The sequence below is a fragment of the Anabrus simplex genome, chromosome 4, assembly GCF_040414725.1.
Source record: "Anabrus simplex isolate iqAnaSimp1 chromosome 4, ASM4041472v1, whole genome shotgun sequence".
Classification (NCBI taxonomy): domain Eukaryota; kingdom Metazoa; phylum Arthropoda; class Insecta; order Orthoptera; family Tettigoniidae; genus Anabrus; species Anabrus simplex.
The window spans coordinates 206,927,888-206,948,390 of NC_090268.1; the positions used below are offsets into that span (position 1 = coordinate 206,927,888).

Sequence of the window (20,503 nt, forward strand, 5' to 3'; positions counted from 1 at the left end):
TTTTCCACCAGGTGAGGCTCTTAACATCAATGATGTCACTGATCTTCTAGATCAGCTTCCACCTCCCTTCCTCTTGTTGGGCGATTTCAACGCCCATCACCCCATCTGGGGCTCTGAGTCGCCTTGCCCCCGAGGAAGAGAGCTGGAAACATTAGTAACAGAGCTGGATTTATGTATTTTGAACACAGGGGAACCAACACACTTCAGTGTACGTTACGGCACTTATTCTCGCATAGACGTAAGTCTGTGCAGCCGAACGTTGGTTCCGCTGTTTCGGTGGAACACACATGACGATCTTTGTGACAGTGACCATTTTCCCATAATTCTTACTTTGCTGAACCACAAATCCGTCGAGGCTCCCCCTCGATGGATTTTTAAACATGCTGATTGGCCAAAGTACACATCACTAGCTGTCTTTAACGACAAAATCAGGCGGACCGTAGGCGAGGAAATAACTTACATCACCCAGGTTATTCTTGCTGCTGCTGAGGAGTCCATTCCGTTCTACTCGGGGACTCCTCGCCGAAAGCTCGTTCCTTGGTGGAACGAAGACATAGCAGCAGCTATCAAAGAACGCCGTCGCGCTCACAAACATTACCGTAGACAGCCCACTGCGGCCAACTTGGTAACATTTAAGAAACTCCGCGCTAAGGCGCGAGTTCTTATTCGCCAAAGTAAGAAGGCTTCATGGGAGAGATATGTGTCGTCTATGACGTCACATACTCCATCATCTCAGGTGTGGACTAAGCTTCGACGTATTTCGGGTATCCAAGGATCATCTTCTGTACCGGGAATTTCCATTGAAGGCAATATCGTCACTGAACCCCTCCTGATTGCTGACCACCTCGCTAGTCATTTCGCGGATGTATCTGGCTCCGGGAATTATCATCCTGATTTCCTCGCTCTGAAGCGGGAGGCGGAACGTTCTCACCTTAGTTTTGCCTCTCAAGCTTCAGAGGACTACAACGTGCCCTTTACGGAGTGGGAACTCCGCAGCGCCCTAGCGCTTTGCAAGGACACGTCTCCTGGACCGGACAACATCCATAACCAGATGTTGAAACACCTTAGTGATGATAGTCTACTCTATCTCCTTCGTGTGTTCAACCGAATCTGGATGGAGGGTGATTTTCCGTCTCAGTGGCGAGAGGGCATAGTTATTCCTGTCCTCAAGCCTGACAAAGATCGCAAGTATGCAGGAAGTTACCGACCGATTTGCCTTACAAACTGCCTGTGTAAGCTGTTTGAGAGGATGGTTAATCGCCGGCTTGTGTGGTGTCTGGAGAAACAAGGACTCTTGTCCGAGTACCAATGTGGATTTCGAGCCGCTCGATCCACCACTGACCACTTGGTACGGCTGGAAAGCTCTATCCAGGATGCGTTTCTCCGCAAACAGCACTTGGTGGCTGTTTTCTTTGACTTAGATAAGGCTTATGGCACCACATGGCGATATGGTATCCTTTCAGCCCTGCATCAATGGAGATTCCAAGGTAACTTGCCGGCGTTTATTGCGAATTTCTTGTCCCTCCGTCTATTCCGTGTCCGAGTAGGGAGGACATATTCGCAATACCACGTACAAGAAAATGGAGTCCCACAGGGATCGGTCCTTAGTGTCAATCTGTTCGCAATTGCCATCAACGGTATTGTTGCTGCTGCTGGTCCAGCAGTTATACCGTCGCTATATGTGGACGATTTTGCTCTGCACTATAGCTCGCGTAATATGGCAGTCGCAGAGCGACAATTACAACACGCTATTAGGAGGGTGGAGCAGTGGACCTTAGAACATGGCTTTCGGTTTTCTGCCGCAAAGACCTCCGTTGTCCACTTTTGTCGTCAACGTACTCTTCACCCCCATCCTGAGCTTTATTTAGACAACGTCGTTCTTCCAGTTGTTGACACTTACCGATTTCTTGGGCTCCTTTTTGACAGTAAATTATCGTGGGAGCCACACGTGCGGGAGTTAAAAGTGCGATGCACTGGGAAGCTTAATATCCTTAAGTTTCTTAGCAGCACTTCTTGGGGGGCTGACCGCACGGTGCTCCTGCGATTCTATCGGGCACACATTTTATCCCGGTTAGACTACGGCAGTGCAGCATATGGCTCCGCAAGACCAAGCGTTCTTGCGAAGCTGAACAGTATCCACCACAGCGGGGTTAGGTTGGCGACGGGAGCTTTTCGTACAAGCCCCATCGCTAGCCTGCTCGCTGAGTCTGGTGTGCCGCCTTTACACCTGAGGCGCCAGCAACTTCTACTTACATATGCTGCAAATTTGCGACAGATGCCACTTCATCCAAGCTATCCTTGCGTGTTCAACAATGGCAACCGTTTGCTGTACGCTGCTCGTCCTCGAGCGACGCGGCCGGTTGGGATACGCTTGGATAGCATTTCCGAATTGTTTGACGTACCTTCGGTTCCTTGCCTTGTCAGACAACCAAGTGGGGTACCTCCGTGGGTCGTACGACGACTTGAAATTTTCCTGGATCTGCACACTGGCCCGAAAGACGGAAACACGGACCCTTCGATTTATCGGAGGCTCTTCCTGTCCGTTGTTGGCCGCTATCCAGGTTCAGTCGTCGTCTACACGGATGGTTGGAGGTCAGATACGAAGGTGGGCTGTTCGTTCGTTGTCGACAATGATAGGTTCCTTTTTGCTCTCCCCGAAACCTGTAGTGTGTACACAGCAGAGCTCCATGCTATCCGCGAAGCTCTGCGGTACGCACTGTACAATGAGCGCCGACACTTTCTTCTGTGTACCGACTCCTTGAGTTCGCTCCAGTCTATAGATACCTGTTTCCCTCGGCACCCTCTGGTGCAGCTAATCCAGGACCTGCTGGCCGGGTGTTGGGATGCTGGCACCAGAATCACGTTTCTGTGGCTCCCAAGCCACATGGGCATAGAGGGAAACGAGTTAGTAGATCAGGCTGCCAAGGAGGCAGTTACACTGCCCCCGTTGCCTTTCCAGGTTCCAGTAAGTGATATTCGCTCCCAGCTGCGACATCTTGTTATGTCCCATTGGGAGATGGAGTGGCAGGCCATTCCACTTCCCAATAAGCTGAGAGCGATAAAAGGAACAACGAAGGTATGGAGGACTTCCCTTCGGGCTTCGCGGAGGGAAGCCGTGGTATTATGTCGTCTTCGGATCGGCCACGGTATCTTGACTCACTCGCATCTTTTGAAAGGAGAACCCCCTCCGGTGTGTACCTGCGGCGACCATCTTACCGTGGTACACATCCTTACGGAGTGTGTGGACCTGGTCGATCTGCGCCGTAGTCTTAACCTTCCGAGTACTATCTCCCTTATCTTGCGTGATGACGAGCAGTCAGCAGACCTCGTCGTCCGCTTTATGAGGGATAGTGGACTGTTTTCTCGTGTGTGATGCTGTCCTTTGTCCTAGTGTGTTTTGTGTCACTTTCGCTTTTATCCTATTGACTTAATTTTAGTTTGTGTTGCGTATTTTAATGTGTTATTTTAACGTCTCTCGTAAATTATGTACTACCAGGCAATGCCTTATTCTTTTGTTTTCCTGTAGATTCTCTTATTTTATTCGAAAATAAGGCATTGCGTATTAGATCCACTGATTGTTTTAATCTCACCCTCATTTTTCTCCATCATTTTTTTTAAACTCTAGTCAGTGGATATGTTTTTAAAATTTTAACATCATCTCTCATGTCGTTTATCTCATTCCATTAGGGGCCGATGACCTTCGATGTTAGGCCCCTTTAAACAACAAGCATCATCATCATCATCTTTCAAGGTTCCAGCAAGTGATATTCGCTCTCAGCTGAGACATCTGGTCGTGTCTCATTGGGAGATGGAGTGGCAGGCCATTCCACTTCCCAATAAGCTGAGAGCGATAAAAGGAACAACGCCACGAACCTGCTACGCAAGCGTAGCAGGGGGAGAGGTGATACTCCCACGTGGCGCGTCCCAGGTGGCGGATAGGGGGGTCCTACCCGGGTTGCCGGCGGACTTGAGGGAAATAAAATACCTCTCGCGGACCAAACACACACCCCCTGTGGGTGGGGGAGGCTGACGAATAATACACACACGGTATCCCCTGCCTGTCGTGCGAGACGACTAAAAGGGGCGACCAAGGGATGAATGAATTAGGACCATGAAACTTCTCTTGATTCGTACCATCATGCGGGGAACACCATGGGTTGCATGTACTTGCGAGTAGTATCACTAACATGGTACGAAATATGTTTGTTATTCGTTGCAGTAAAAAGCATGGCCTGGTGGATTCCAGTACCCGTGCGTTGTACCCATGTGGGCAACACCGCGGGTCTGGGCGTAGCCTGTGAGTTGTACCACTATGTGAGCGACACCGTGGGTCTGCGTTGCCTGTGATTAGTACTCACTATGTGCGGAACACCACGGGGCCCTTGGGACCGGCACCCGTGACTAGTACCCTAGGTGAGGAAACTCATCGGTTTGCGTTGGCTGTAAGTGGCGCCATTGTGTGCGAAACACCATAGGTCTGCGTTACCTGTACGAAGTACAGTACTTGTGAGTAGTACCATCTATTGTGGAACACCGTGAGTCTTCGCTACTTCTGATTAATACCCCAACATGACACATACCATGGTTCTATTTTACTCGCGACATGTACCATTCTGTGGGGCCTTAGACGTGGATTTTGCACCCCCTTTAGACACCAAGCATCTTTGTGCTTTATAAGTGGTTCCTTGGTCAGTAATGATGTTATTTTCGTTCTCTATTGCATCCGATCCACTGGTTTTTGTTTTTGTTTGTTTGTTTTGTGGTTTGTTGGGTTCCTGTCCATCCATTCATTCTTCATGACATTTTTTATTTTTATTTTGGTCAGTGGATGCCTTTGTAATTTTTGTTCTTTCATTTCGTACCATTAGGGGCCGATGACCTTCGATGTTAGGCCCCTTAAAACAACAAAAAAAAAGAAAAAAAAGGAACAACGAAGGTATGGAGGACTTCCGTTCGGGCTTCGCGAAGGGAAGCCGTGGTATTATGTCGTCTTCGGATCGGCCACGGTATCATAACTCACTCGCATCTTTTGGAAGGAGAACCCCCTCCGGTGTGTACCTGCGGCGACCATCTTACCGTGGTACACATCCTTGCGGAGTGTATGGACCTGGTCTATATTCGCCGTAGTCTAAACCTTCCGGGTACCATCTCCCTTATCTTGCGAGATGACGAGCAGTCAGCAGACCTCGTCATCCGCTTTATGAGGGATAGTGGTCTGTTTTACCGTGTCTAGTGATGTCCTTTGTCTTCGTGTATTTGTTTCCATTGCGCTTTTAACCTATTGACTTCATTTTAGTTTGTGTTGCGTATTTTAATGTGTTATTTTAACGTCTAATGTAAATGAAGTATCTGTATATGCACCACCAGGCAATGCCTTATTCCTTTTCTCTCTGTATTTTCTCTTATTTTATTAGAAATAAGGCATTGCGAATTAGATCCACTGCTGTTTTAATCTCATACTCATTTTTTCATCACCGTATTTTTAACTCTGGTTAGTGGATACGTTTTAAAATTTTAAATATCATGTATCATGTCGTCCATCACGTTCCATTAGGGGCCGATGACCTTCGATGTTAGGCCCCTTAAAACAACAAGCATCATTGTACCGGGCGGTACACCTCCACGCCGCTTATTTAAACTTTGCGCCAGTTGAAACTCCCCTACTGGGAGAAGTCTGAACTTTGTCTTATGTGTTAATTTTCAAGTTACCCTGAAGATGCCACTACTTGGAAATTTTGAAGTTTCTGAACTGTGTTGTTTTCGATGTATTTTTGTTTTGCTTGTAGTAAGAAGTGTGAACATTCTCTTCTAGAAGACACTACTGAAGAACTACAACGGTGCACCCTAGTGCGAAGTGAAAGAACTGTTTTTGTTGAGAAAATTTAATTTCAAATGTTTGTTCTTTGCTAAATTTCTTTCAGTCATTGTTTAAGTTGGCAATATTAACCCTTTCTTTCCCCTTGTTTTGAATTTAGCCAATCCCGAATTTCTCGAATTAATTTTCAACCAATAATGTTTCTTCTTCGTATTGTGTAGGGGGTTTCTTGGTGAACCAATAAAATCCTTGTGGGAGGGTGTTCTCATTCCAAAAACGCCTCGAACTTTCCGCGAGAGTATATAAACTGCTGATTTTCGGGTCTCGGTGCCACTTCAGTACCATCTTTCAGTGTGTAAAGTACATAGCAGGGGGCGGGAAGCGCCTCTTTCTTCGGGGAGCAGTTCAACACCAAGGTAATGGCCTTTTAATAACTTCTTTTCTTGCTAGCTCAGCAGTTTAACTCTCGGGGCGGGTCCGAAGCGTCTCTACCATGTAACTTTCCCTAAAATGTAAAGACTGTTAGCCTCTATTCTCTTTCAAAACTATATATTGGGATAGAGAGTGCTTAACCCTCTCGATCTCCCACTCATTTTGTTCTGAGGTGAACTTATTTTTCTCAACCGATTCTTCCGTAACAGTAATGTAAATTGTTTCTTTCTTAAGTCACCCCTTTAGTGTGGGATTAGCCCTTGCATTAACGGCCTAGTGCCAGATTAGGGTTTTAAACAAGTATATTAGGAGTGCAGATCGCCTCCTCTCAATTGTTATTTTAGAGGTCAAGTAATTAACCTTTTCTCACTTAATAGACCTCAAGGGTTGGGTGTGTTACCCCTGTGTATATGTCCTTAGAGGACAACTTGAAGGTGGATGGTGTGGCCTTTGATAGGCTTAAAGTTGAGAGCGAGTGGCTCTTTTTCGAAAACTGAGTGTTGTATGCCTCGAGGAGGCTTTACTGTGTAATTTGGAGCAAGTGCTCCTGGGCTTGATTGGGGTCTTCTGCCCCTTTGTTGAATTCTGTATATCGTAAAGTTGGGCTAATTGCTCAGAATTGTGTGTCTGGCTCTCGGAGCCCAAATCCTGTAATTGTACATTCTCGATTAGTGGTTCTGCTACTCTGTACCTGCCATTATTGTTATTTCTTGTTTTTTGCTAAGAAAATATAACCTTGTTAAATTTTACATTAATTTCGTAGTTTGAGACCCGTTCACACCCGCACCTTCTTTCACCTCTACCTAGCACAAAAATACGGTAACAATCATCATCATCATCATCAAGGCGGCAGTTGCTCCCACGAGCAACGCCGCATAGAGAACAAGCTCGAAGGTGGGTTCGTCCCGGCCTTCGACCACCAATATACCTGTGCCGGCCTACCGGCTAGGAAACCTACGCCGGCACAGAAGGGGAGGAAGACAACGTCTCCTTCCCCCACGAGGTCGGCGACAGCCGCGCCTAAGCCGGCGGAGGCGGCATCGTCGACCAGGGCTGGAAAACCACCTCCCAGCCCGTCTAAACAAGAATCGACGGTGGGGAAGAAGAGCGACCTTAGCAGGCGTTCCTCCACTTCTCCTACGAATGGGGCTTCCGGCCCTCCACTCGGAGGGCCTGATTCTACGCCAGCGGGTCTTCCTTCTAGAAGATCTGCGCGTTCCCGTCGTAAGGGGAGACCCCACCCCCGAAATCAGTCGAAGAAATTGAAGGCATGCTTCACTTCGTCTAGTGATGGGGAGATGCACGTGGAGCATGAATGTCCATCTTCGGATGGGGATGTGAGTGTATGTTAGGTTAGGCGGCATTACGCTGCTCCTAACTAAACCACAGTAGTCCACACTTACAATATGGCACTGTTACAATGGAATTGTAACGGTTATGATAGATATCTTGCTGAGCTGCGCCAGCTCATTAGCGAATATTCGGCGAGTATAGTCTGCGAAATTTTCGACTATACTCGACAGAACGACTTTATGCTCACCGGGCTTCCGGTGGCGTTGGCATTTTTGTCCGTTCTGATACCTACAGCGAGGAGGTTCAACTAAGAACCCCGCTGGAGGCTGTAGCTGTTCGCGTTCCGCTGCCTGTCATAACAACAGTGTGTAATGTCTATTTTCAGCCAGAGCTACCTCTTAACATTAATGATGTCACTGACCTTCTAGATCAGCTTCCACCTCCCTTCCTCTTGTTGGGAGATTTTAACGCCCATCACCCCATCCGGGGCTCTGAGACGCCTTGCCCCCGGGGAAGAGAGCTGGAAACATTGGTAACAGACCTGGATTTATGTAGTTTGAACACAGGGGAACCAACACACTTCAGTGTACGTTGCGGCACATATTCTCGCATAGACGTAAGTCTATGCAGCCGAACGTTGGGGCCACGAACCTGCTACGCAGGCGTATCAGGGGGAGAGGTGATACTCCCACGTGGCGCGTCCCAGGTGGCGGATAGGGGTGTCCTAACCGGCTTTCCGGCGGACTTGAGGGAAATAAAATACCTCTCGCGGACCAAACACACACCCCCTGTGGGTGGGGGAGGCTGACGAATAATACACCCACGGTATCCCCTGCCTGTCGTGAGAGGTGACTAAAAGGGGCGACCAAGGGTTGATTGTATTAGAACCATGAAACTACTTTTGATTCGTACCATCACGCGGGGAACACCATGGGTTGCCTGTACTTGCGAGTTGTACCACTATGTTCGGTACGAAATGGGTTTGTGTTTAGTAGTGGTCATGTGCGTGGCCTGGGGGTTTCCAGTACCCGTGTGTCGTACCCATGTGAGCACCACCGCGGGTCTGGGGCGTAGCCTGTAAGTTGTACCACTATATGAGCGACACCGTGGGTCTGCGTTGCCTTTGATTAGTATCCACTCTGTGAGGAACACCACGGGGCCCGTGGGACCGGCATCCGTGCCTAGTACACCTAGGTGAAGAAAGTCATTGGTTTGCGTTGGCTATGAGTGGTGCCATTGTGTGAGAAACACCATAGGTCTGCGTTACCTGTACGAAGTACAATACTTGTGAGTAGTACCGTCTTGTGTGGAACACCGTAAGTTTCGCTACTTTTGATTAGTACCCCAACATGCCAATACCATGGTTCTACTTTACTCGCGACATGTACCATTCTGTGGGGCCTTAGCCATGGATTTTGCACCCCTTTCGACATCATCATCGTGCTTTATGAGTGGTCCCTTGGTCAGTAATCAATTATGTATGATCTTTGAGTCTGATCCACTGTATTTTGGTTGTTTGTTTCCTTTTTTTTTTTGTTTTTTTGTTGAGTTCATGTCCATCCATTCATTCTTCATGACGACATTATTATTTTTTTGGTCAGTGGATGAATTTGGCATTTTTGTTCTTTCATTTCGTGCCTTTAGGGGCCGATGAGCTCGATGTTAGGCCCCTTTAAACAACAAGCATCATCATCATCATCATCAACCGAACGTTGATTCCGCTGTTTCTGTGGAACACACACGACGATCTTTGCGACAGTGACCATTTTCCCATCCTTCCTACTTTGTTGAACCAAAAATCAATCGAGGCTCCCCCTCGATGAATGTTTAAACATGCTGATTGGCCAAAGTACACGTCACTAGCTGTCCTGCCGGGCGAGTGGCTCAGACGGTTAAGGCGCTGGCCTTCTAACCCCAACTTGGCAGGTTCGATCCTGGCTCAGTCCGGTGGTATTTGAAGGTGCTCAAGTACGACAGCCTCTTGTCGTTAGATTTACTGGCACGAAAAAGAACTCCTGCGGGCTAAATTCCGGCACCTCGGCGTCTCCGAAGACCTTAAAAAGTAGTTAGTGGGACGTAAAATAAATAACATTATTATTATTACTAGCTGTCCTTAACGACCGTATCAGGCGGACCGTCGGCGAGGAAATAAGTTACATCGCCCAAGTTATTCTTGCTGCTGCTGAGGAGTGCATTCCGCTTTTCTCGGGGACTCCTCGCCGAAAACTCGTTCCTTGGTGGAACGATGAAATAGCTGCACCTATCAAGGAACGCCGTCGTGCTTATAAACGTTATCGTAAACAACCTACTGCTTCCAACTTGGTAACATTTAAGAAATTCCGCGATAAGGCGCGGGTTCTTATTCGCCAAATAAGAAGGCTTCATGGGAGAGATATGTGTCGTCTATGACGTCACACACTCCATCTCAAGTGTGGACTAAACTTGGCGTATTTCGGGTATCCATGGATCATCTTCGGTACCGGGAATTTCCATTGCTGGCAAAAAAGTTCAATGCACTAGGAAGCTTAATATCCTTAAGTTTCTTAGCAGCACTTCTTGGGGGGCAGACCGCACGGTGCTCCTGCGATTCTATCGGGCACACATTTTATCCCGGTTAGACTACGGCAGTGCAGCATATGGCTCCGCAGGACCAAGTGTTCTTGCGAAGCTGAACAGTATCCACCACAGCGGGGTTAGGTTGGCGACGGGAGCTTTTCGTACAAGCCCCATCGCTAGCCTGCTCGCTGAGTCTGGTGTGCCGCCTTTACACCTGAGGCGCCAGCAACTTCTACTTACATATGCTGCAAATTTGCGACAGATGCCACTTCATCCAAGCTATCCTTGCGTGTTCAACAATGGCAACCGTTTGCTGTACGCTGCTCGTCCTCGAGCGACGCGGCCGGTTGGGATACGCTTGGATAGCATTTCCGAATTGTTTGACGTACCTTCGGTTCCTTGCCTTGTCAGACAACCAAGTGGGGTGGGTCGTACGACGACCTGAAGTAATCCTGGATCTGCACACTGGCCCAAAGGAAAACACGGACCCTTCGATTTATCGGAGACTCTTCCTGTCCGTTGTTGGCCGCTATCCAGGTTCAGTCGTCGTCTACACGGATGGTTGGAGGTCAGATACGAAGGTGGGCTGTTCGTTCGTTGTCGACAATGATAGGTTCCTTTTTGCTCTCCCCGAAACCTGTAGTGTGTACACAGCAGAGCTCCATGCTATCCGCGAAGCTCTGCGGTACGCACTGTACAATGTACGCCGACACTTTCTCGTGTGTACTGACTCCTTGAGTTCGCTCCAGTCTATTCATACTTGTTTCCCTCGGCACCCTCTGGTGCAGCGGATAGGACCTGCTGGCCGGGTATTCGGATGCTGGCACCAGAATCACGTTTCTGTGGCTCCCAAGCCACATGGGCATAGAGGGAAATGAATTAGCAGATAAGGCTGCCAAGGAGGCAGTTCTACTGCCCCCGTTGCCTTTCAAGGTTCCAGCAAGTGATATTCGCTCTCAGCTGAGACATCTGGTTATGTCCTATTGGGAGATGGAGTGGCAGGCCATTCCATTTCCCAATAAGCGGAGAGCGATAAAAGGAACAGCGAAGGTATGGAGGACTTCCCTTCGGGCTTCGCGGAGGAAGGCCGTGGTATTATGTCGCCTTCGAATCGGCCACGGTATCTTGACGCACTCCCATCTACTGAAAGGAGAACCCCCTCCGGTGTGTACCTGCGGCGACCATCTTACCGTGGTACACATCCTTACGGAGTGTGTGGACCTAGTCGATCTGCGCCGTAGTCTTAACCTTCCGAGTACAATCTCCCTTATCTTGCGAGATGACGAGCAGTCAGCAGACCTCGTCATCCGCTTTATGAGGGATAGTGGTCTGTTTCATCGTGTGTGATGATGTCCTTTGTCCTAGTGTTTTTTTGTGTCAATAGCGCTTAGTTTGTGTTGCGCATTATAATGTGTTCTTTTGAAGTTAATGTAAAGTACGTATCTATATCTGTCCTAGCAAGCAATGCCTTATTCCTTTGTCTCCTATATTTTCGCTTATTTTATTCCAAAATAAGGCATTGCGAATCAGATCCACTGATTGTTTTAATCTCATTCTCATTTTCCATCACCATATTTTAAACTCTAGTTAGTGGATACGTTTTAAAATTTTAACTGTCATGTATCCTGTCGTCCATCTCGTTCCATTAGGGGCCGATGACCTTCGATGTTAGGCCCCTTAAAACAACAAGCATCATCATCAATCTCATACTCATTTTTTCCTCACCGTGTTTTTTAACTCTTGTCAGTGGATACATTTTAATAATTTTAAATATCGTGTATAATGTCGTCCATCACGTTCCATTAGGGGCCGATGACCTTCGATGTTAGGCCCCTTAAAACAACAAGCATCATCATCATCAGACAGACAGACAGACAGACAGACAGACAGACAGACAGACAGACAGACAGACAGACAGACAGACAGACAGACAGACAGACAGACAGACAGACAGACAGAATTTACGAAAAAGTAAAAAGTCATTTCCTTGTTACTATGGACATGGTCGATACAGAAATACCATTATTTTCAAATTCTATACAGTGTACAGATAGCAGCAGAAGGAATCCTAAAGGCAAAATCTAATCCACAAAGCAACTCTGCGAATGAATCCATAACTCGGAATAGCGTTGACTATATATCTATATCATAACCTCTTTCCACACGGTCACACGTATTTACGCGAAATAAGGTTGCCATGCTTGTGTGCAAAATAGTAAAAACTTACACACCATGTAAATATCGCTCTAAAGTCCTATGCAAGACTATTAAAATATCCAACTGTAATCTTGTAAATAATCCTAGAATATTGAAATGGAAATATAGACCATATGAAACATCAAAATTACAGGATCAAGTATATCTCCAGGCTTAGCCATGACACAGCCTTCGACAAATTTGCAGTTTTACAAACACTTTTGGCCACCCCTATGGACAGCAGCTAATGGTATGATGATAAACGGCGTTGAAAGTCAGGTTATTGTTTTGAGTAATAGGAAAAGTCCTCTCAATTTTAATTACTGCGTTGATGGTGTGAAAATTCTTAATGGGGTAATTTTAAGTACCAAGGTGTTAATATAACGAAAAAGTTCCATTGGGGTAATCATATAAACGGGATTATAAATAAATGCTACAGATCTCTGCACATGGTTATGAGGGTATTAGGGGTTGTAGTAAGGATGTAGAGGAGAAGGCATACAAGTCTCTGGTAAGACCCCAAGTTTTTTTTTGCCACGGGCTTTACGTCGCACCGACACAGAATGGTCTTATGGCGACGATGGGATAGGAAAGGCCTAGGAGTTGGAAGGAAGTGGCCGTGGCCTTAATTAAGGTACAGCCCCAGCATTTGCCTGGTGTGAAAATGGGAAACCACGGAAAACCATTTTCAGGGCTGCCGATAGTGGGATTCGAACCTACTATCTCCCGGATGCAAGTTCACAGCCGCGCGCCTCTACGCGCACGGCCAAGTCGCCCCAAGACCCCAAGTAGAGTATGGTTCAGGTGTACGGGACCCTCATCAAGATTACTTGATTCGAAAACTGAAAGAAATCCAAAGAAGAGCTGCTCGATTTGTTCTGGTTGATTTCCAACAAAAGTGTAGTGTTACGAAAATGTTTCAACATAGGGTTTTTGGAAAAAGGAGGCGAGCTGCTCGACTAAGTGTAAAGTCCGAGCTGTCAGTGGAGGGATGGCGTGGAATAACATTGGTAGACGAATGAGTGTGAGTGGTGTTTTTAAAAGTGAAGAGTTGATGATATGACGATAAAGTTGGAATTCAAATTGGGTCAATATTCGTTTCTAGGAAGAGGAGTTAGGACTGGAGTAATTTACCAATGGAGATTTTCAATAAATCTCCAAATTCTTTGCAATTATTTAAGAAAAGACTAGGTAAGTAAGACATATGGAATCTGCCACCTGGGCGACTGCTTGAAATACAGATAAGTTGTGATTGATTGATGTGTGTATTTAGACTCATTTCTTCACTGTTTGTTGTAGATTTCTCAACATGTTTCCACCCACATTACTGGTGATGCTGTTGGCGGTGATATCCGCTCCTTTCTCGACCGCTCAGTCGTACTGCAGCATATGCTCAGATCACACCATGTGCAAGTATCAGGTAAACGCTTCTAGTTCTCTTTTGAAATTTAAGACATTTTTGTCCAACTTAATTGAAAACGAAGGTGTTAAAGACAAGGAATATGAAAATATTATTGTTCTAAGATTTTAAATGGAACTATGCTTGAAATATATGTGAACTATACCTCAGTGTGTATCAGAAATACTTGAAGAAATAGTAGGGGCGGGTTCCTCACAAGGAAGTAAAAAAACGAAAAAATGTCATATAAACATTAACTCTGAAACGCGTATTATTATTGTACCGGGTGGTACACCTCTACGACGCAGGTTCAAATCTTCCGCCAATTCAAACTTCTCTACTGGAGAAACATTTTCCTCCAATCATAGCTTTCTTCTTCAAATTTCCATGTGTAATTCTTAGTCTACCAATAAATATTGAGTGGGTGTGTCTACTCATTCCTGAAAGGTCTCGAATTTTCCACGAGGGTATAAAAACTGCTGATTTTCTTGTCTCCGGGGCACTTCAGTAACATCTAGCTTAGTGTGTGGATATGTAGCAGGGAGCGGTAAGCGCCTCTTTCTTCAGACAGCAGTTCTTCAACAAGGTAATGGCCTTTTTAACATCTTCATTTCTTGCTAGCTCAGCAGTTTAACTCTCGGGGAGGGTTCGAAACCTTTAATATGTAAACTCTTAAACATGTAAACCCTTTTCCTGGTAAACTTCAGTTTTCTTGAACTTTAATTCGGGGATAGAGAGTGCTTTACCCTCTCGAGCTCCCCTTCATTTGAAATTGAGATGACTACGTTTTCGTGACCGTTTCTTCTCTTTCTTAATGTATTAAAGTTTATCATACGAGTCACCTCCCTAGCTTGGGATTAGCCCCTGTGTATCGGCCTAGCGCCACTTAGGTTTTAAAAATGTGTATTTAGGAGTGCAAGTTCACGCCTCCAGTCCTTTCGGTACTTTGGGCCAGTAACTTAACCTGTTTTTTTTTTCTTCATGCGAAGGGTCTGTAGGTTGGGTACAAATACCCCTGTTTCTTTGTAAGTGTGCCTTGAGGGCAGTTAGAAGTAAAGTTTGTTGTGGCCTTTGATAGGCTGGTAAAACTGAGCGCAGATCAGCTCTTTCTGGTATGCTGGAAGGTGCCTCTAGGAGGCTTGACATTACTGAGCGGGAGCAAGAGCTCCTTGTAATTAGGTGTTTTCTGTCCTTTGGTATTTTGTGGTTGTGAGCTGAGAGCTCAGAGATTGTAAAAGGTGGGGCTTGAAGCCCAGATCGTTTATTTGTCTCTAAATCCTTGCTTTTCTGGTCTTGTACCTGATTGACTTGTTAAGTTTTCAAATTCTATGTAAACTTTTGTTAACTCTTGTTGTCTATTGAAAATATAACCTTTATTTAAATTTTAAATTTATCTTTCGGACTTGTAGTTAGACCCATTCCAGCCCGCACCTTCTTTCACCTCTGCTGTTCCACAGATACCTCGGAACATTTACTGTTATTATTATTATTATTATTATTATTATTATTATTATTATTATTATTATTATTATTACGGAGATCTCCGTGGTAGTTAGAGGTGAAAGAATGTAAGGGCTGGAATAGGTCTCAAACTACAAAATTAAAGTTAATTTAAAACTTTAACAAAGGTTATATTTTCTTTTCAAAATCAATCAATAACAAAGTATAACAGGTACCAAGTAGCAGATCAACGAATTAACAATTTACAGTTCGTTACAAGATTTGGGCTTCGAGCCCCAAGTTTAATTTCTGAGCTCTAGCTCACAACCACAATTGCTAAAGGGCAGAAACCCCTAAATACAAGGAGCACTTGCTCCCAGCTATTAACCTCAAGTTTCTCTAAGGCACCTTTACCACAACACCATAAAGAGCTGATCCGCTCTCGATCTTTCAAGCCTATCAAGGCAATAACAGACTCTTATCCAAACTGCCGTCGAGGCATACAAAGAAACAGGGGTATTTAATACCCAACCTACAGGGCCTTCGCATGAAGAAAACTAAACATCAGGTTAAGTTACTGGCCCAAAGTACAGACGGGATTGGAGGCGTGAACTTGCGCTCCTAAATACACTTTTAAAACCTCAGTGGCTCTAGGCCGAAACACAGGGGCTAATGCCAAGCTAAGGAGGTGACCCGTATGAGAAAACTTTAATATTTTAAGGAAGAGAAGAAACGGATATGAAAACGTAGTCACCTCAATTTCAAAATGAAGGGGAGTTCGAGAGGGAAAAGCACTCTGTATCACCGCTTTACAGTAAAAGAAATTTATAGATTTTACATAGACAGAAAATAATTTACATTTTAAAAAGGTAGGTTACATACTAAAGGTTTCGAACACTCCCCGAGAGTTAAACTGCTGAGCTAGCAGGAAATGAAGATGTTAACAGGTCATTACCTTTGTAGAAGAACTGCTGCTTGAAGAAAGAGGCGCTTCCTGCCCCCTGCTACATTTCCACACACACTAAGTTGGATATTACTGAAGTGGCACCGAGACAAGAAAATCAGCAGGTTTTATACCCTCGTGGAACATTCGAGACCTTTCGGGAATGAGTAGACACACCCTTTCGCTTTTATTGGATAGCTTAGAGCAACATATCTATGTCGAAGAAGACATACATGATTGGTTGGAAATCAATTAAATAAATTTGGGATTGGCTAAATTCAAAACAGGCGGATAGAATGGATTAATGCTGCCAACCCAAAGATAACAGAGCAAAATATAGTAAAAACAAAACTTATGAATACTAAATTTCTTCAAGAAGGTTCTTTCCTTCGCACCAGAGTGCGTAATCATAGTTTTTAGTAGAGACATCTGGTAGAGAACGTCCACACTTCTTGATCAAATACAAACAAAAACACAAACTTCACACAGAGCTATCTTAGGAGAAACTGTTGAGTTAATAGTTTGTTGAAGTTCAAGCTTTCTCCTGTAGGGGAGTTTCAACGGGCGCAATATTAGAACTAGCGGCGCGGAGATGTACCGCCCGGTACAATTATTATTATTATTATTATTATTATTATTATTATTATTATTATTATTATTATTATTATTATACCGGGGGGTTCACCCCAACGCTGCGCATTTAAATCTTGCGGCACAAAAACTCCTCTAAACGGGAAACACTGAACTTGAAACTAGTCCTATTTAAACCTTTATTCAGAAGATGTCACTACTGTAATTTTTTATTGTGAAGTCTCCAGTACTGTGTGAATTTTAATTTGTTTTGTTTTCCGTTCATCAAGAAGTTTGTACTTTCTGCAACAGATGTCACTACAAAACTATGATCATGCACCCTGGTGCGAAGTGAAAGAACTTTTTTCAGAAGTTTTGTATTCATGTCTTTTTTACTAATTGATGTTCATTTACTTTGGGTTGGCAATATTTATCTTTTCTTTCCGCCAGTTTTGAATCCAGCCAATCCCTAATTTTTGTAATTAATTTTCAACCAATCCTGGACTTCTTCGACTTTGAGTGTAAATTTTGAATCGTCGATTAAAATTGAGAGGGTGTGGCTTGATTATTCATGAAAGGTCTCGAACTTTCCCCGAGGGTTTATAAACTGCGGATTTTCACGTCTCTCGGCCATTTGATCGTCATCTAACTTAGCGTGTGCGTCAAGCAGGAGGCGGGAGGCGCCTCTTTCATCAGACAGCAGTTCTTCAGCAAGGTAATGGTTATTTCTTGCTAGCTCCGCAGTTTAACCCGAGGGATAGGTCCGAAACTTTAATATGGTAACCAACTTCTCTAAAATGTAAGTTCTGTCGGCTAATGTGAAAATTTCATAAAATCTGTAACTGTAATTCAGGGATAGAGGGTGATTTACCCTCTCGAGCTCCCCTTCATATTGGTTTGAGGTGACTACGTTTTGTAACTGGTTTTCTTCCTTTCCGTAATGTCTTAAATTATTATTATACGAGTCACCTCCATAGTTTGGGAATAGCCCCTTGTTCATCGGCCTAGTGCCTTTTAGGTTTTAAGAACGCACATTTAGGAGTGCAAGTACACGCCTCCATTCAATTTGAATTTGGGGCCATTTACTTAACCTGTTATTTCTTTTACACGAAGGCCCGATAGGTTGGGTACGCGATGCCCCTGTTTCAAATTTTGTATGTTGGGCCATGGAAGGCCAAAAGGGTGTAAGATATTTTTGGTGTCGCCTTGTATAGGCGTGGAAAACTGAGATCACGTCAACTCTTCTCTTGTGTTGTAAAAGTGCCCCTGGGAGGCTTGATATTGTGAGTACGGAGCTAGTGCTCCATTGCATTGAGGGATTTATGCCCTTGTCTACATCTGTGCCTTTGTAAATTTTGAGCTGTGTGCTCACAAATTGTGAAGCGAGGGGCTGGAAGCTCGGATTACGAAACATTCACTAAAGTTTGGATGTCCTTGCTTTGTATAAACTTTGTCATGTTACCTAAACTGTCATTGTTATTTCACTAAGTGAAAAGTTGTTGAAGTTTTGTTGTTGATTTTTGAAATTACGAAGACATATAGTCTTTGTTAAAATTTTAAATTAACTTTGACTTTGTAGTTAGACCCATTCATCCCGGAACCTTTTTTCACCTCTGCTGGTCCACGGGTAACCCCGTAACAAGTGGTGGCAGAGCGTGGTTGAATGGGTCTCAATTAAGCCCCTTTTGACGGCTAAACATAAGATTCGATTTGTACTCTAACTATTTTCTCAGTCGCTGGAATTTCCCTTTCCTATTATCTAAATTTGTAAACTTCTTTCATCATGTCCGGCCCTCGCGAAGTCCTCCATCCCGGCTACTTGCGCAAGGAGAAATTAATTTACGAATTATCTATTAGAAATGTTCAATCTGGAGGCACGGTTGCGGCAGATACCACCAAGCTTAAGGAATCCCTTGAATTACCTATTAGTCTCCCAACCTTGGGAGACCACGAACGTACTACGCTCCACGAACCTGCTACGCAGGCATAGCAGGGGGAGAGGTGATACTCCCACGTGGCGCGTCCCAGGTGGCGGGTAGGGAGGTCCTAACCGCCTTGCCGGCGGACTTGAGGGAAATAAAATACCTCTCGCGGACCAAACACACACTCCCTGTGGGTGGGGGAGGCTGACGAATAATACACCCACGGTATCCCCTGCCTGTCGTGCGAGGCGACTAAAAGGGGCGACCAAGGGATGAATGAATTAGAACCATGAAACGACTCTTGATTCGTACCATCATGCGGGGAACACCATAGGTTGCATGTACTTGCGAGTAGTATCACCAACATGGTACGAAGTATGTTTGTGATTCGTTGCAGTAAAAAGCCTCACCTGGTGGATTCCAGTACCCGTGCGTTGTACCCATGTGGGCAACACCGCGGGTCTGGGCGTAGCCTGTGAGTTGTGCCACTATATGAGCGACATCGTGGGTCTGCGTTGCCTGTGATTAGTACTCACTATGTGCGGAACACCACGGGGCCCTTGGGACCGGCACCCGTGACTAGTACCCTAGGTGAGGAAACTCATCGGTTTGCGTTGGCTGTGGGTGGCGCCATTGTGTGCGAAACACCATAGGTCTGCGTTACCTGTACGAAGTACAATACTTGTGAGTAGTACCATCTTTTGTGGAACACCGTGAGTCCTCGCTACTTCTGATTAATACCCCAACGTGACACATACCATGGTTCTATTTTACTCGCGACATGTACCATTCTGTGGGGCCTTCGACCTGGATTTTGCACCCCCTTTAGACACCAAGCATCATTGTGCTTTATGAGTGGTTCCTTGGTCGGTAATAATGTTATTTTCGTTCTCTGTTGAATCCGATCCACTGGTTTTTGTTTTTGTTAGTTTGTTTTGTGTTTTGTTGGGTTCCTGTCCATCCATTCATTCTTCATGACATTTTTTATTTTTATTTTGGTCAGTGGATGCCTTTGTAATTTTTGTTCTTTCATTTCGTACCATTAGGGGCCGATGACCTTCGATGTTAGGCCCCTTAAAACAACAAGCATCATCATCATCATATCGTACCATTAGGGGCCGATGACCTAGATGTTAGGCCCCTTTAAGCAACAGTCACCAATCAATCAATCATCTCCTGGACCAGACAACATCCATTACCAGATGTTGAAACACCTTAGTGATGATAGTCTACTATATCTCCTTCGTGTGTTCAACCGAATCTGGACAGAGGGTGTTTTTCCGTCTCAGTGGCGAGAGGGCATAGTCATTCCTGTCCTCAAGCCTGACAAAGATCCTAAGTATGCAGGAAGTTACAGACCGATTTGCCTTACAATCTGCCTGTGTAACTGTTTGAGAGGATGGTAAATCGCCGACTCGTGTGGTGTCTGGAGAAACAAGGACTCTTGTCCGTGTACCAATGTGTATTTCGAGCCGCTCGATCCACCACTGACCACTTGGTACGCCTGGAGAATTGTATCGAGGATGCGTTTCTCCGGAAACAGCGCTTGGTAGCTGTTTTCTTTCACTTAGAGAAGACCTATGACACCACATGGCGATATGGTATCCTTTCAGTCCTGCATCAATGGAGATTCCGAGGTAACTTGCCGGCGTTTATTGCGAATTTCTTGTCCCTCCGTCTATTCCGTGTCCGAGTAGGGAGGACATATTCGCAATACCATGTTCAAGAAAATGGAGTACCACAGGGATCGGTCCTTAGTGTCACTCTGTTCGCGATTGCCATCAACTGTATTGTTGCTGCTGCTGCTGGTCCAGCAGTTATACCGTCGCTATATGTGGATGATTTTGCTCTGCACTATAGCTCTCGTAATATGGCAGTCGCAGAGCGACAATTACAACAAGCTATTAGGAGGGTGGAGCAGTGGACCTTAGAACATG

At 45.3% G+C, this 20,503-nt stretch overlaps 1 protein-coding gene across 1 annotated transcript in view; it reads left to right on the top strand.

The window, feature by feature from the left end:
* The window catches only part of LOC136872573 (venom allergen 5.02), a 184,040-nt gene that overhangs the window by 81,148 nt on the left and 82,389 nt on the right, over positions 1–20,503 (top strand). Inside the window, exon 2 of the mRNA XM_068227489.1 lies at positions 13,592–13,712. Coding sequence (XP_068083590.1) covers positions 13,602–13,712 — 111 coding nt within the window. The 5' untranslated portion in view covers positions 13,592–13,601. The remainder of the gene's footprint in view (positions 1–13,591; positions 13,713–20,503) is intronic.